At 39.7% G+C, this 14,870-nt stretch overlaps 1 protein-coding gene across 30 annotated transcripts in view; it reads left to right on the top strand.

The window, feature by feature from the left end:
- Positions 1 to 14,870, top strand: part of MYBPC1 (myosin binding protein C1) — an 85,755-nt gene that overhangs the window by 63,180 nt on the left and 7,705 nt on the right. For 16 of the 30 annotated variants that reach the window (XM_070052757.1, XM_051845806.2, XM_070052762.1 and 13 more), the window contains 6 exons: positions 1,775 to 1,942; positions 5,673 to 5,761; positions 8,182 to 8,377; positions 9,390 to 9,529; positions 12,787 to 12,946; positions 13,938 to 14,074. In XM_070052757.1, the coding sequence (XP_069908858.1) occupies positions 1,775 to 1,942; positions 5,673 to 5,761; positions 8,182 to 8,377; positions 9,390 to 9,529; positions 12,787 to 12,946; positions 13,938 to 14,074 (890 nt within the window). Of the gene's footprint in view, positions 1 to 432; positions 487 to 1,774; positions 1,943 to 5,672; positions 5,762 to 8,181; positions 8,378 to 9,389; positions 9,530 to 12,786; positions 12,947 to 13,937; positions 14,075 to 14,870 lie in introns of all 30 variants that reach the window. The other 14 variants (XM_051845801.2, XM_051845800.2, XM_051845805.2 and 11 more) reach the window with 1 other exon arrangement.

Genomic DNA, 14,870 nt, shown 5'->3' on the forward strand with positions numbered 1-14,870 from the left:
ATCTGGAGACCCAGGAGGACCCTCCCAGGCTGGGGTTGCAGGGACAGGGACAAGGGTGGACTGTTCCAGTGTCTGCTGCTCCCCTGTGGACTCCAGGACCTGTGCCTCCTTTTTCTTCAGCCTCTTGCTATGCTCCCTCTCTCTTCTTCCCACAGAAAGGAATGCCCAACCCTCCCTTCTCCTATTCTCTTTTCTTCTTCCTCTTCTTTGTGGCAGGTGCCACCAGGCAGAACCCACAGGCTGCTCAGAGCAGGCTGTGCCTCCCTGAGGAGCGCCCCCTAACTTGTTTGGTCTCTTCCATCACTGCTCTGAAGACAAATCTCTTTGCACACTTTGCATATGTTACTAACAGAGAATGCTGACTGCTGATACCATATTCTTCTTGTGTGAAAGTGGGTGTCTTTAATTAATCTTAATGATGGATTCTCAAAGGTACATCAGCAAAACAGTCTGATGAAAATGGGGAGGCTGCGTATGATCTGCCAGGTAAAGTATTCTGTGAAGCTCTTAGACTTTCTTAATGTATAATAACATTTCTGGAACTGTTCATGACAGCTCATGAAGTACACCTATGCCCGCACACTATAGAGCCCCAGAGTAGGGGGAGGGGAGCACAGTTAGTAATATGGGATCCTGTGAGTATAAGGCATCCTAGCTTTTAAAAGCTAAAATCTATAAGGTTCAGATGCTGGGTTTAGATGTTCCCAATATTGTAGACAAAGCTACAAGAGCTTATATTTTAAGTTTTAATTTTATTTACCTGATAAGCAGAGTGACAGACAGAAATCTTCCATCTGCTAGTTCACTCCCCAAGTGACTGCAATAGCTGGGGCTGGGCCAAGTGGAAGCCAGGAGCCTGTAACTCCATCTTGGCCTCCCACATGGGTGGCAGAGGCCCAAGCACTTGGGCCAACTTCTGCTGTTTTCCCAGGTACATTAGCAGGAAGCGGAATCAGAAGAGGAGCAGCCAGGACTCAAAGGTGCTCCAATATGGAATGCCAGTGTCACAGGTGGCAGCTTAACCTGCTGTTCTATACCATTGGCCCTAAAACTTATTTTTTTTAAGCAGATTTTTGGTTGAGAAGAAATTATTACACCAAGTCATTATGAGACATCAGCTCATGAGCTATAAGCTTCTTTTCTTAATCAATGCAGGGAGATATGATCACATTTTCTATGGTTATATTGGTGTCTTCATAATAAATCTCCCTAAGTAAAATACAGAGAGCATTTGACTATAAAGATTGATGTCTCTAAGTAGCAAGCTGGATGGGAAGAGGAGCTGCCAGAACAGGAACAGGTGCCCATATGGGATGCTGGTGCTTCAGGCGGAGGTTTAACTTTAAAAAAAAAAAAATTGATGTCTCATTTATATAGTATTTCCTGTCTTTCTGAACTTTATGTGGATAGCTAACAACCATAATGACATCAATCATTACAAAACAAAATTGGAATAAAACTGCTACAAATTATTGGGCTAGTTACTATTCTTTGGGATACTGTTATTTTGAATAAGGTTTTTTTTTTTTCAGAACAGATGAATCTGATTACCCTTCCTGCTTTTATGGTGGTCATTTTAGGACATTTTTCATTTAAATATATGAAAAATGCCCACTCATATAGTCTGAGCACAGATCAATAATCCTGTTCCTTTCAAATGATTTGATTTTGAGTAAAATACTAATTTTGAGTTGACTGTGATGGTTAAGATGATTTCTTTCACTAATGTCTTCTGTCTCAATTTCTTCTTTTCTTTTTCTTTTACGGATTTTAGCTGACAACTGGATAGTTGCGAACACAGATCTGATCGACAAGACCAAGTTCACCATCACAGATCTGCCGACAGATGCAAAGATCTTTGTGCGTGTGAAGGCAGTTAATAAGGCGGGTGCCAGCGAGCCCAAGTACTATTCTCAGCCCATTCTTGTGAAGCAAATCATAGGTAGGTGGCAAGGCTTTCAGAAGTCATTCTCCATTTTACAGTGTTTGCTTTTATTTTTTCTAATTTTTTTTTCTCAGAAAGATTTGTTGTCACTCCTTTGATATTTTATTAATGCTTCCTGGGCATTAGAAATGAACAAGGCCGGCACCTGGTTTAGTAGGCTAATCCTGCACCTGCGGCGCCGGCACACCAGGTTCTAGTCCCAGTCGGGGCGCTGGATTCTGTCCTGGTTGCCCCTCTTCCAGTCCAGCTCTCTGCTGTGGCCAGGGAGTGCAGTGGAAGATGGCCCAAGTCCCTGGGCCCTGCAACGGCACGGGAGACCAGAAGAAGCACCTGGCTCCTGGCTCTGGATCAGCGCAGTGCACCGGCCGCAGTGGCCATTGGAGGGTGAACCAACAGTAAAGGAAGACCTTTCTCTCTGTCTCTCTCTCTCTCTCTCTCTCTCTCACTGTCCACTCTGCCTGTCTAAAAAAATAAAATAAAATAAAATAAAGAAATGAACAAAGCAACTCTTCTCAGGCAGTGAGGAGGTCAGCTTTGAATTTCTAACTTAGTGCTTTTGAGAACCAGATAGTTAACTTCAATAGGTTCCTAAAGCTAATTCTGGCTGGGCTGCCTATTTACACTGGGGAGGGTATGTACCTACAGCAGTGTAAACAGTCCCTACACAGCAAATGGCTCAAATGAGTCTGCAAGGTCAAAACCATCTTCAAGGTGATATGACTACAATGTCGTCCTTGTCTATATTTTTTTCTTTTTTAAAACATTTATTTATTTTCATTTTATTTGAAAGGCAGAGAGAGACAGATACCTTCAATCTGTTGGTTTACTCCCCCAAAAGCTTGCGGCAGCAAGGCATAGGCTGAAGTCAGGATCCAGGACCTCAGTCTGGTCTCCCAGATTGAGTGGAACAACATTTTTTAAGTGACCCTTGCATGTTAAAAATCTTGCATGGGAAAAATGCAAGAAAGATCAATAGATTTTAATGTAAGAGTCTTTGAAAAAGGTCTTAAATGGTTACAGACTTCACATTGCAGCTAACCTTTAAGGAACTATAACTCATTATCAAAGACATACCCACTGGGGCCAGCACTGTGGCGTAGCAGGTAAAGCCACCGCCTGCATTGCCAGCATCCCATATGGGCGTCGGTTTGAGTCCTGGCTGTTCCACTTCCAATCCTGCTATGGCCTGGGAAAGCAGTAGAAGATGGCCCAAGTCCTTGGGACCCTGCACTCACTTGGGAGACCTGGAAGACGCTCCCGGCTCCTGGCTTCAGATTGGCACAGCTCTGGCCATTGTGGTAATTTGGGGAGTGAACCAGCAGGTGAAAGACCTCTCTCTTTCTCTCTCTCTCTCTTCTCTGACTCTACCTCTGGATTCTGCCTTTCAAATAAATAAATAAATCTGTTTTTTAAAAAAAAGACATATCCCCAATTTTCTGAAAAGTTATTTTATTTTTTAGAATATTTATTGTTTGAAAGGCAGAGTGATATAAAGGGAGAGAGACCTTCCATCTGCTGTTTCTTTCCCAAAATAGCCACAACAGCGAAGTCTGGACCAGGCAGAAGCCAGGAGCCAGGAACGCCATGTGGGTCTTCTACATGGATGGCTGGCAAGGGCCCAAGAACTTGGAGAGACTTCCACTGCCTTCCCAGCCACGTTAGCTGGAACCTGGATCAAAAACAGAGCAGCCGGGACTCAGACCATCACTCCCATATGGGATGCTGGTATCTCAAGCAGCAGCTTAACTCACTTTGCCGCAATACCTGGCTATGAGAAATCTATTGAAATATTCCTCTTATCTGTGTGAAGCCAGGTGTTCTTCCTATACCTCAACCAATACAACACATCATAACGTATTGAAGGCAAAATGAACTTAACAACCCAATTGTCTTATATTAAGTCAGACATTAAAGACATTTGTCAAAATATGAAGTATTGCAACTCATCTCACTAAATGTTTTAAATGATAAAATATGATCTTTTAATTAATATATTATTTTGTATTCTAAGTAAAGAACTAAAACATTTCTAAAAATCTGATGTGTAATATATACAGCCAACATAAACAAAAGCTTTTTGAGGTCTGTGATAATTTTAGGGTCTGTAGTGGAGTACTGAGACCAAAAAGTTTGAGAACCACAACTCCAGGGAGGAAAAATGTTGAACCGAGGGCTTGGCTATCTGGAATGTGAATCATGATGTATTGCTGGCCAGAAGCTGGTGGTGTGACTTCTTGAAACCTGGGAGTGAGTTAGGGAATGGATGGATGGATGGATGGATAGATAAATGGATGAATGGGTGGACCAATGGATAGGAGTAGATATGTATGGATATGTAGTTATGTGAATAAATGGGTATTTGAAAGAAAGCTCAGAGCAGGTACATTTTCTTAGTATTTTCTGGAGAAACTCTATATAAATTTAATCCTGTGTCTGTAATTTATTAGCTGTATGATCTTGGGCAAGAGATTTGATCTTTCTAAACCTTAATGTCTACAGCTGAAAAACAGAGATAATAATACTAAATCAAGAGGTTGTGAGAACTGAATAAATTAATCCATGTTACTTGCTTAACAGAGTGCTAACCCCATAATAATCCCTCAGTACATGGTAGCTTTTTCATTACTATGGCTTAATTTACTGGGTCTCCTCATGTATAAAATCAAAGAGTTAGAGGGTCTCCAAGCTCCTTTCCAACCCTACCATTCAACCATCTCCATCATCACCATCATCATCCCCTAAAGCTTGCTGAGTACCTGCTAATTTTTCTCAGCTATTACACTAAATTCCTTACATGGATGACTTTGTTTTATCCTCATTAATAACCATAGGAATTAGACTTAGATATCCTTCTGTCATCTCCATTTTACACAAAGAGGAGACTGAGACCACATCTAGTATTTAAGCCAGGACCCAAAGCCACATCTCCCTGACTCTATTGTCCATGCTTCTAACCACAGCACTTAAGCCTGACTCCAGATTCTAAGCCTGGCTGTGTCATTGGGGCAAGTTATTTAACCTCCCATGCTTCAGTTTCCTTATGATGTAAAAACAGAACGTACTTCAGAAGGGAGTAACAGGTTTACATTATTCACGGAAAGCATTTAGCCTAGTGTCTATCTCAAATGAAACCCTCTGGCAAAAAGACCCACTTCATCCCTGTGAGCCTACGAACCCTTTGGCTCCTTGCTCCTGATGGCTTTGCCGCATCATGTTCTAGTATCTTCATGGCATTTAATTAACCAGTGTTAATATACAGTGGGCTAGGGCTGCCTCATGTATACTTCACCACAGCCTTACAAAGAGAAGGTGACTATCAAAATACAACAGAATTATCCATAAGGCCAGGCAACCAGCAAAAGTGGTGCCTTTAGAACATTTTGGCATGTTCATTTGGGAATGTACTTGCTGCTAGAAACTTTGACAAATATAGACTAGGTCCCAGGAGACAATCTGGTGTCTAGAAAAATCTTTCTATGAAGTTACAATAAAGGCAGGAGGGTCAAGGATAATTTTTGTTGAGCCAAACTGCTAAAACAGCTCTGCTGGCAGAAAACATTTTAAACTAAAGTTGCTATATATAATCCCTTAGTGGCACATCTAAGATTATTATTACAGAGACATGATCACAAGTATATGCCAGTGAGCATAATATCTTCATGCTTATGTAAGACTATTTCCAGGATACTATACTGACAACAAATTGTGCTATTTTGCTCTCACCCAGAGCCTCCAAAGATTCGCATCCCGAGGCACCTGAAGCAAACCTACATCCGCAGAGTTGGAGAAGCTGTCAATCTGGTTATCCCTTTCCAGGTAATAATTCAAGGCCTCTCCTTTTCTCTATTCAGTGCTGGGTATTTCAGAGGCAGAGGAGGGGGATCTACCACGTAAGTTCATCATGATACAGGGATTCTTCTGATGGGGAATTGATAACTGATAGAAGGCATTCAGGAAATGATTAAAGAATCTATTGCTATGGAAATAGAAAAATCAGTAAAGCTATCATGTATTTTCCTTCTCCATAAGACAAATGAGATCTAGTCTTGCCTAAAGCTCAGAGACTATGATAAGGCAGGGAGGAAACATCTAGAAGATAAATGAAGATAAATACTTGAAGATTCTTTCTGGTCCTTTATATCTAAAAGTGGTCATTTTTAATTGAGGCTATTAATGAAATAATGTGTGCTTGGTGCCTGAAATGACCCCAGACTAAACAAAATTCCCATAAGAGGATTAAATAAAATTTGAAATCTTGATGCTACTAACCAAAATACATTAACATTATTAAAGTATTACTCTAGCAAAAAGAATCTGTTGTTCATAGGATAAGCTAAATGTCACTTAAAATAATCAGTTTTGATCTCATGTACACACACAAACACACCCTGCTTCTTAGTCATCTGACTCGTTTTATGCCTCTGGACAGTCTGTTCAATAGAACTTTCTGTGATGATGGGATTGCTCTATATGTGCACTATCCAGTATGGTAACCGTTAGTCACATGTTGCTATTGAGCACTTGAGATATGCAATTAGTATCTAGTGCAACTGGAGAAATAAAATTTTAATTTTCTTGTAGGTCATGCTATTGCATTATACCAGTATGGTCTTAGAAGTAGACTTTAGGTCTCTGCACATATTTGGACACCTGTATACACACACACACACACACACACACACACACACACAATTCTATTCAAACTCAGGCTCCAATGGAAACAAAGCTAAAGGGACAACCAGTTTATGCCCCTGCTATTGCACTTGCGGGCCAGGCCTCAGTGCATGAAATCAGAATGAAAGTCCAGCCCCAGCTCCAGACCTGAATTGAGGCTTCTGAGTCAGCCCCCTAGTTTCTATATCATCCTTACCACCAAGGCGAATCCCAGGTCCCACATACTGGTCATCTGTGTATTCAGTTCTGTCACTGAGTCTGGGAGAGGAAAGAGCTTGAGCTTAGGGAGCTCATAGGTCTGGCATCCCAGGAACCACTCAGCCACCAGGAAAGAGGTGATGAGACCACTGTGTCATGTTTGTGTATTTGTGTGGCGCCTAGAGTTCTCAAACACTTTCTCAATTGACCTTCAGAAACACCCTGTGAGGTAGGAAGGGCAGATTTTTTTTATCCCACTTGGGAAGGGAAGAAACTGACAGTCTAACAAGTTAAATGGCTTACCCAGGGTCATACAGCAAGTAAAAAGTAGTGTCACGAACAAGGTCCAAGTCCCCTCACAATACAGTGCTTTTTTTCCACTCCATGTGTTACTAGATAATAACATTGCACATTTAAGGACATAGGACCTGGAACTCTTTTTCCCTATCTTTAATAATGTTGTTCTATGCTTCCCATGTGCAAGTCTGAGTACCCCCAACCACTCTTCAAGCTCTGCAGGCAAGTGTTTAATGTGTAAGTTATCATACCTTAGCCACAAGGCACATTGGGAGCATATGGGTAAGGTGTATCTTATTGAGTTACTGAATTAATGTTTGGTTCCTGTCTGTGGGAGTGAGCCTGGGTGCCTAGGAATTCTAGAAGCTTCCTTTGTAATAGAAACTGAAATCTGTCTATGAATGAGGTTATGATTTCTTGAAGTCTTCTCTTAAATAATAGTGACAGAAGCTTGAGAGAGCAGAGAGAGAATTCTAGACAAGTCAGGAATGAGCATCACAGTGCAGTGGGATAATAATCACTAGCATTTATATGATATTAATTAAACACTTATGTAATATGTAGCAGCTTTCTCAAGATTTTATACTTGTAATTATTCTGTGAGTAAGGCCCTACCATTGTTCTTGATTTATAGATTGGGAAACCAAGGCAGAGAGTTTAAGTAACTTGCCCAAGGTCACAAAACCTAGGAAGTGGTCAGGATCCAAATGCAGATTCCAGAGCCCCATAACCCATGTTCTTAACCATTATCATGTGTTGTAGAGGCTTTGGTGTGGCGCCTCAGCTATGAAATCTCTGGTTCCAGTACTTACTTAGTTGCAAGGCCTTGGGCAAATCATTTAACTAAATGTCACAGATCTAATGTAGTACTTGCACAAGAATGCAACCGATAGTCAATAGCTCTACTAGTATAGCCACTCCCCACCCCTGCAGACTAAAACAGTGATGTTTTCTAACTTTGTCTGGAATGAGTTTAAGCCATTGTCATTTTTTTGTAACACTGAAAAGAAAAAAATCTTGACACAGTATAATTTCTTTCCCCTGCTTTTTTCTGTCTTTCTTTTTAGGGAAAACCAAGACCAGAATTAACCTGGAAGAAGGATGGTGCAGAAATTGATAAGAATCAAATAAATATTCGCAATTCTGAGACTGATACAATCATATTTATCAGAAAAGCAGAGAGGAGTCACTCTGGGAAATACGATCTGCAGGTCAAAGTGGAAAAATACACAGAAACTGCGTCCATTGACATCCAGATTGTTGGTAGGTTTGGAGGAAGGAACTAGAATATTCTGTTCAAGCCATGTGGGAACTAACTGTGGTTGTCGTTAAGGCAGGAGTAGAAGTTCTTGTTAGGCTGACTCTTCAGAAAAATAGTTTTTTAAGAAATAGATGTTGTCAATAACTAGATAAGTTGTTAATATTTGTTAGTGTTTCAAAATAACTTATCACTGACTGAAAGAACTAATCATGGGAGATTTAAAGCATATATAGTCAAGAAAATTAATGTAAGTACTTTTTAGTGAAATCCATCTGTACTGTTTAAAATCCAGTTCTCTTATTCTTCGTTTCTCAACTCCCCAGTGATAAAACTATTTCCTGTGTTGAATTCTTGCATTTAAAAACATTGTAAATTCTAGATGTAGTTTAATACATTTTTTTAGTACACCTGAAATTTGCTAATAATAAAGTTACAATGGAGAGTGAAGAATTTTTATTAAATGTAAGAAAGATGAATTTAAACAAAGTTAAGTAGATAACACCAGATTGATTGATCATTCAAAGCTATTTGGATACTTACAATGAGTAAATATGCTTAATTCTTGCTTTTGTCCTTAGGGACACTGTTTTGTAATTTTTTTGCAATGTCAAGAAAGAAGTTTAAGAACAGAGCCTGGAGAAGCCTTATTTCCAATCATTTTTATTATTATATTTCACCAACTATACTGAAACTTGAGGTTCTCTGACTACAGGGGTAACTTCCTGTAGGAGATTTCCCCTTAGCACCATTTAAAGTATGCACTCTTTTCCTGGCTAAACATTTTTGATTTTTGTTAAATCAAAGGAAGTATTGAGGCTAGTCTGTGCCCTTGGATCTGGCCTGACTTTGTTCTGATGGAAGGTGCAGGATCTCAGAAGCTTCTGTGATAGGGTGTGGGTGGAAGAGAGCCACTTTCTGTGACACAAGGAAGGGCAATTTTAATGTCCTCATATAACAGGGAATAAGATTAGGAGGGAAAGTGACCTCCGAGTGATGCCATGATTCATCCTATAGACCGTCCTGGTCCACCCCAACTTGTGAAGATTGAGGACGTCTGGGGAGAGAATGTTGCTCTGTCCTGGACACCACCAAAGGATGATGGAAATGCTGCCATCACAGGGTACACGATCCAGAAGGCTGACAAGAAGAGCATGGTAAGGCCTGGTCTCTGATGCAGTAGCCACAAAATCATATTTCATCAAAGGTAATGCAATGGGAGAAGCATGAAGTCCTCTCTGTCTCCGTGTCTGCATGAAGGTCATGAAGAAGTCATGTGGCATAGCAGAAAGGGCAGGGCCATTGGAACCAGAGTTGATCTTGAATCTCAGCATTATCATATCACTTAAGACCACATGCATGTGGCCTGCCACTTAACCTCTTTGACCTCCATTTTCCTCATCTACAAAATGGGAACACAAATACTTTGCTTCATTTTGAGGAAGCTAAAAATGACACAAAGCATATGGCACAATATGGAATAAAATTGAATAAACTCATTAATTCAACAAATATTTATTCATTTTAGATTATGACTAAAACTCACACCAAAGCAGTTCTTTCTCCTTGTAAAATAAATGTTGGATAGGGTTGCCTTATGTCTAATATGTCTTAAAGAAAAAAAAAAAACCACACCAATTAGAAAAGAAAGATCCTAAAAGATTATAGCATTTACAAAGATCCTGAGGAGGGAAAGAACTTAATGTGTTCAAGAAACAATCCAGCCAGTATGGATTATTACAAACTGTATTTTATAAATTATTAAACTAAGGATCAGAGTGGTTAAATAACTTTCTGGAGATCACCAGATTTTAGGTGTCAAATTCAGAATCGTTCAAAGTAAATGAATGAATAAATAAATGTTTATGCATACAATGGCATAGAACTATTTTCCATTCTCATAGGAAGGTAAAACATTGTTCTGAATTACACTGATATGAGGTCTTTATACATTTGCACTTAGGTCATTGATGACATTACAGTCAGATTCATCGAAGATGAAAAGGTTGAGAAGGGAAGTCTTCTCTTTTTGTTTCCTGTTTGATCATATCCCAATTTTTGTTTACTCTATATCCTCCACAACACAGTAAGTTGATAGTACAGAAAAGAAAAAGAAAAACTTTTGGAAATTGTTCTGAAAGTTCATTTTTATAGTCAAAGGTCACTTGGCCTTGTCCAGGGTAAATTGGAGGATTGCTAATCCCTGGATTCATGGCAGGACAGATACTCAGGAAGTCTTGGTCATCACTAATTGCGTTTTTTAGGAGCAAAATGGATGCAGTGGCTCTGCAGAGAACTTTTTATTAATGTAAAGATAAAGGATCTATCCCTAACATTACAAAAGGACATGCTCTGAAATGGGAGTCTAAAGTAACAGGAAGGCATTTAAGCCTCTTCTTTCCGTAAGCTATTTCTATCATGGCTTTTTCCCCCTGGGTAGGTATTACATGGCAAAACAAGATCTGGAGTTTAAAGCCATGTCTTTCATCTAAGCCTGGACAGCCTGAGGGCTAGACTGACTGACGACTTTGCAAGGAAAAGATCTGAACATGTTGGACTTCCTCAGCAACAAGCTCACTTCATTGGAAGTTGGGCCAGATGTTGGCAGTGAATCCGGGGTGCCACAGTTCTTATAAAACGTCCTTCATGCAACCTTCATATTCATCCACCCCTATCATATTTACCCAACAATTGTCTTCTTAGATAACCAGTCAGGTTCCAGGTGGGCCAGGACTCCCCTGCTGCTTCCTGTGACAGGTCCACCTGGGGATGGATGATCATGTGTTTCTGCTGCACCCAGCAGGGGCAGGCTAGAGACCAGAAGGTGCTCATTCTGCTGTGCTGTCCTCAGATCACCACGGCATTGTCTCAACTTGACAACCCATGCTGTCTTTCATTTAAAGTCTCATAATCACTCATCCCTTCCATAAACGTTCTTTTCATTATGTGCAAGTGAACATTCATTTTTTCACTCTTTTACTGTGTGATGAGCGCTGTTTTAGCTGCTGAATGGAAACATGTTAAACAGACAGCTCTTGATCTTGGGGTACTCACAATCTAGACAAGGGAAAAAAACAACCCATATGGACGCTGGTTGGTGTCCTGGCTGCTCTACTTCCCATCCAACTCACTACTGACCCATGAAAAGCAGCACAAGATGACCCAAGTGTTTGGGCCCCTACAACCCTAGTGGGAGAACTGGATGAATCTCCTGGTTCCTGGCTTCGGCCTGGCCCAGTGCTGACCATTGTGGCCATCTGGGGAGTAAACCAGCAGATGGAAAATCTCTCTCTCTCTCTCTCTCTCTCACACACACACACACACACACACACCTCTTCTCTCTGTCTCTCCCTCTATTTGTAACTCTGACTTTAAAATAAATAAATCTTTAAATCAAAAAACATTCTATACAAGGAGAAAGAGATAAAGCATAAAGTGTCTGGTGCCTAAAATTCATAAATAATGATGGCTTCTAAGCATTTCAAGGAAAATATTTTTCTTTTATGAAGTGTCTTTTTGTCAGCAAATGTAATTTTCAATTAATGGAACTAAAAACAAGTGATGCAATGCGGTTTTCTACTGGCTGCAAGATAGCCTTTGAAACCACTGTATTTTTTAGTATAATTAGGAAACAAATTGAAAAAAAAATTTAATGTAACTTTACTCATTTGTTGAGTATTCAATAAATATTTGTTTTATGCACAGAATCTACTGCATGCCATGTGCTGTAATAGGCACCTAGGTTACAAGTGTGAGAAGAAAAGTTAGGCATGTGTCCTGGTATATAATGGTGTATCCATTCCAGTGGAAGAGGTAGACAGTAAACAAATAAAAAATAGTAAATATATAATGTAATTAAATGTAGCAAGTACTGTGTGGAAATGTCACTAGATAAAAGTGATAGTGTGACCAAAGAGATGGAGGAAGAATGGTGGGAGGGGAGACAGACGGAGAGTGTAAGGCCTAAGAAGATCTGAAAGAACCTAAGTTAATAGTAGTAGGCAAACTTACTGGACACTTTTTCCTCTAGTGATTTAGCTTCATCTTTTCCTCAAAATAAAGGAGTTTACACCAAAATTCTGTAATTATACTTTGTCTTCCCCCAAAATGGGCAAATAGGTAGGTAGGTAGATAAATAGATAACAACCACATACAATTATGAAGAAAATATAAATATAGTAGATGATATCTAGGGTATATGAATCTAATGTGTAAATAAAGATTAAATCACATAGCTAAGTATAAATAAATTGTGGAGCATTACATTAAATGCAAATTGTTATTACCTTCAATATAAAAATGAGTCCTTATTTTTCTTTTTATTAATGAAGCGTTCTTATTTATTCAGATCAACAGTTGGAAAAGCTGTGTATTTTTAAGTGATTTTCCTGAATTTTCTATTTTATTCTTTCAGGAATGGTTCACTGTCATTGAGCATTATCACCGAACAAGTGCCACCATTACTGAACTGGTCATAGGGAATGAATATTATTTCCGAGTCTTTGCTGAAAATATGTGTGGTCTCAGTGAAGATGCAACAATGACTAAGGAGAGTGCTGTGATCGCCAAGGATGGTGAGTTGGAAGTGGACTGACATTTGGGAACCCAGGTTGACAATTACTCAAGAGAGAAGACGGAAGAGATGTGGTGAAAGGAGCAAGAAGATGCTGAACACACGTTGTACAACTGTGGTATCATTCACGTAGAATTTTAATTTTACAAGTAAAATTTTTCAAGTGAAATTATATCATTTACAAGTATTCACTTTAATTAATTGCAACTTTTGGGCCATGGATGTATAAATGGCTAAAGTCCCAGGGATAGGATAAAGAAGACCTGCACTTATTGAGTTTTTATTACTTCTATTCTTGGATGCTTTCAATGCAACTACACACAAGAGCCACTCTACGAAGAAAGCAGATGTTTAATTGTACTCATATCCTTTCATTTCATAGTAAATCACTCCCTTCCTTAAAGCTCTTTCATGTGATGTTCACATTGGGACAGATTTCTCATAAAAATACTTATGATGACAACAAAGCATTTTCAATGTTTTAGTGTTAGATGACTACTCTGGCTTTCTGTTCACTGTATGATTGGCTGTGCATTTGTTCCCTTTAGAGTGTATGCCGTATGGCATTCACTCATGTTTTTACAAGATTCGCTAAGTTCTGGGACATTTTTAAAAATATTTATTTATTTGAGAGGCAAAGAGAGTCAGATAAGAGTCAACTGGTTCACTCCCCAAATGCCCATAGCATCCAGGACCGGGCCAGGTTGAAGTTGAGAGTCAAAAACTGAATCCTGGTCTCCCACTTGGGTGGCAGGGACTCAACTACTTGAGGTATCTCTTGCTTCCTCCCAAGTGGGCATTAGCAAGAAGCAGGGCCAGGGCATGGACCTAGGCACTTGGGTATGGATTGGGGCACCGCAGCTAGTGGCTTAGCCATTCGGCCAAAGGTCTGCCCCACTCAGGGAAGCTCTAATCGTGAGTAAAGTATGCCAAAAGGAATATATTCTCAAGTCAAATTTGTATATTTTAACATTTTAATGTTTGTTTTTAAGGTAAAATCTACAAAAACCCAGTGTATGAAGACTTTGATTTCACAGAGGCACCCATGTTTACTCAGCCTTTGGTTAACACCTATGCAATAGCTGGTTACAATGCCACCCTGAACTGCAGCGTAAGAGGAAATCCTAAGGTGAGGTTTCTCTGTCACGTTAGTTACATTTAAGAATTGACCACAAAGTCCCTCTTTTCTAGTTGCCACATCACAGTTGGAAGTAATATAAACAAACTTTCAACTGCTATTTTTGTCTTTCTGGGATAGGTGGAGTAGAGGGTACTGTTGGTGTTGGATAATTAGGTACAGTATTCAGATGCAGTAGTAAAAAATGCTTACGTTTCTTCACTGACTGGAGGATACCTTTTAAGGACTAAGCAAGCCATCTACAGTTGGCCCCCTCTATTCGTGGGTTCTGCACCTGTGGACCCAATCAACCGTGGAGTGAAAAAAAGGTGTCCATACTGTACAGACTTGTTTTTTCTTGTCATTATTCCCTAAACAATATGGTATAATAATTATTGACATAACATTTACATTGCATTGGATATTGTAAATTATTTATACATAATTTAATGTATATAGGAGGAGGTACATACATGATTTGAAGTATACAGGGGGAGGTACATAGGTTATATGCAAATACGATACCATTTTTATGTAAGGGACTTGAGTGTCAACTGATTTTGGTATTTATGGGTGTTCTGGAACTGATCTCTCTCTCTCTCTCTTTTTAAGATTTATTTATTTTATTATTTGAAAGGCAGAGTTACAGAGAGGCAGAGGCAGAGAGAGAGAGAGGAAGAGAGAGAGAGAGAGAGAGGTCTTCCATCTGCTGGTTCACTCTCCAAATGGCTGCAACTGCTGGAGCTGGGATGATCTGAAGCCAGGAGCCAGAAGCTTCTTCCAGGTCTCCCAAGTCGGGGCAGGGGCC

This window comes from Oryctolagus cuniculus, chromosome 11, assembly GCF_964237555.1.
Source record: "Oryctolagus cuniculus chromosome 11, mOryCun1.1, whole genome shotgun sequence".
Lineage (NCBI taxonomy): Eukaryota > Metazoa > Chordata > Mammalia > Lagomorpha > Leporidae > Oryctolagus > Oryctolagus cuniculus.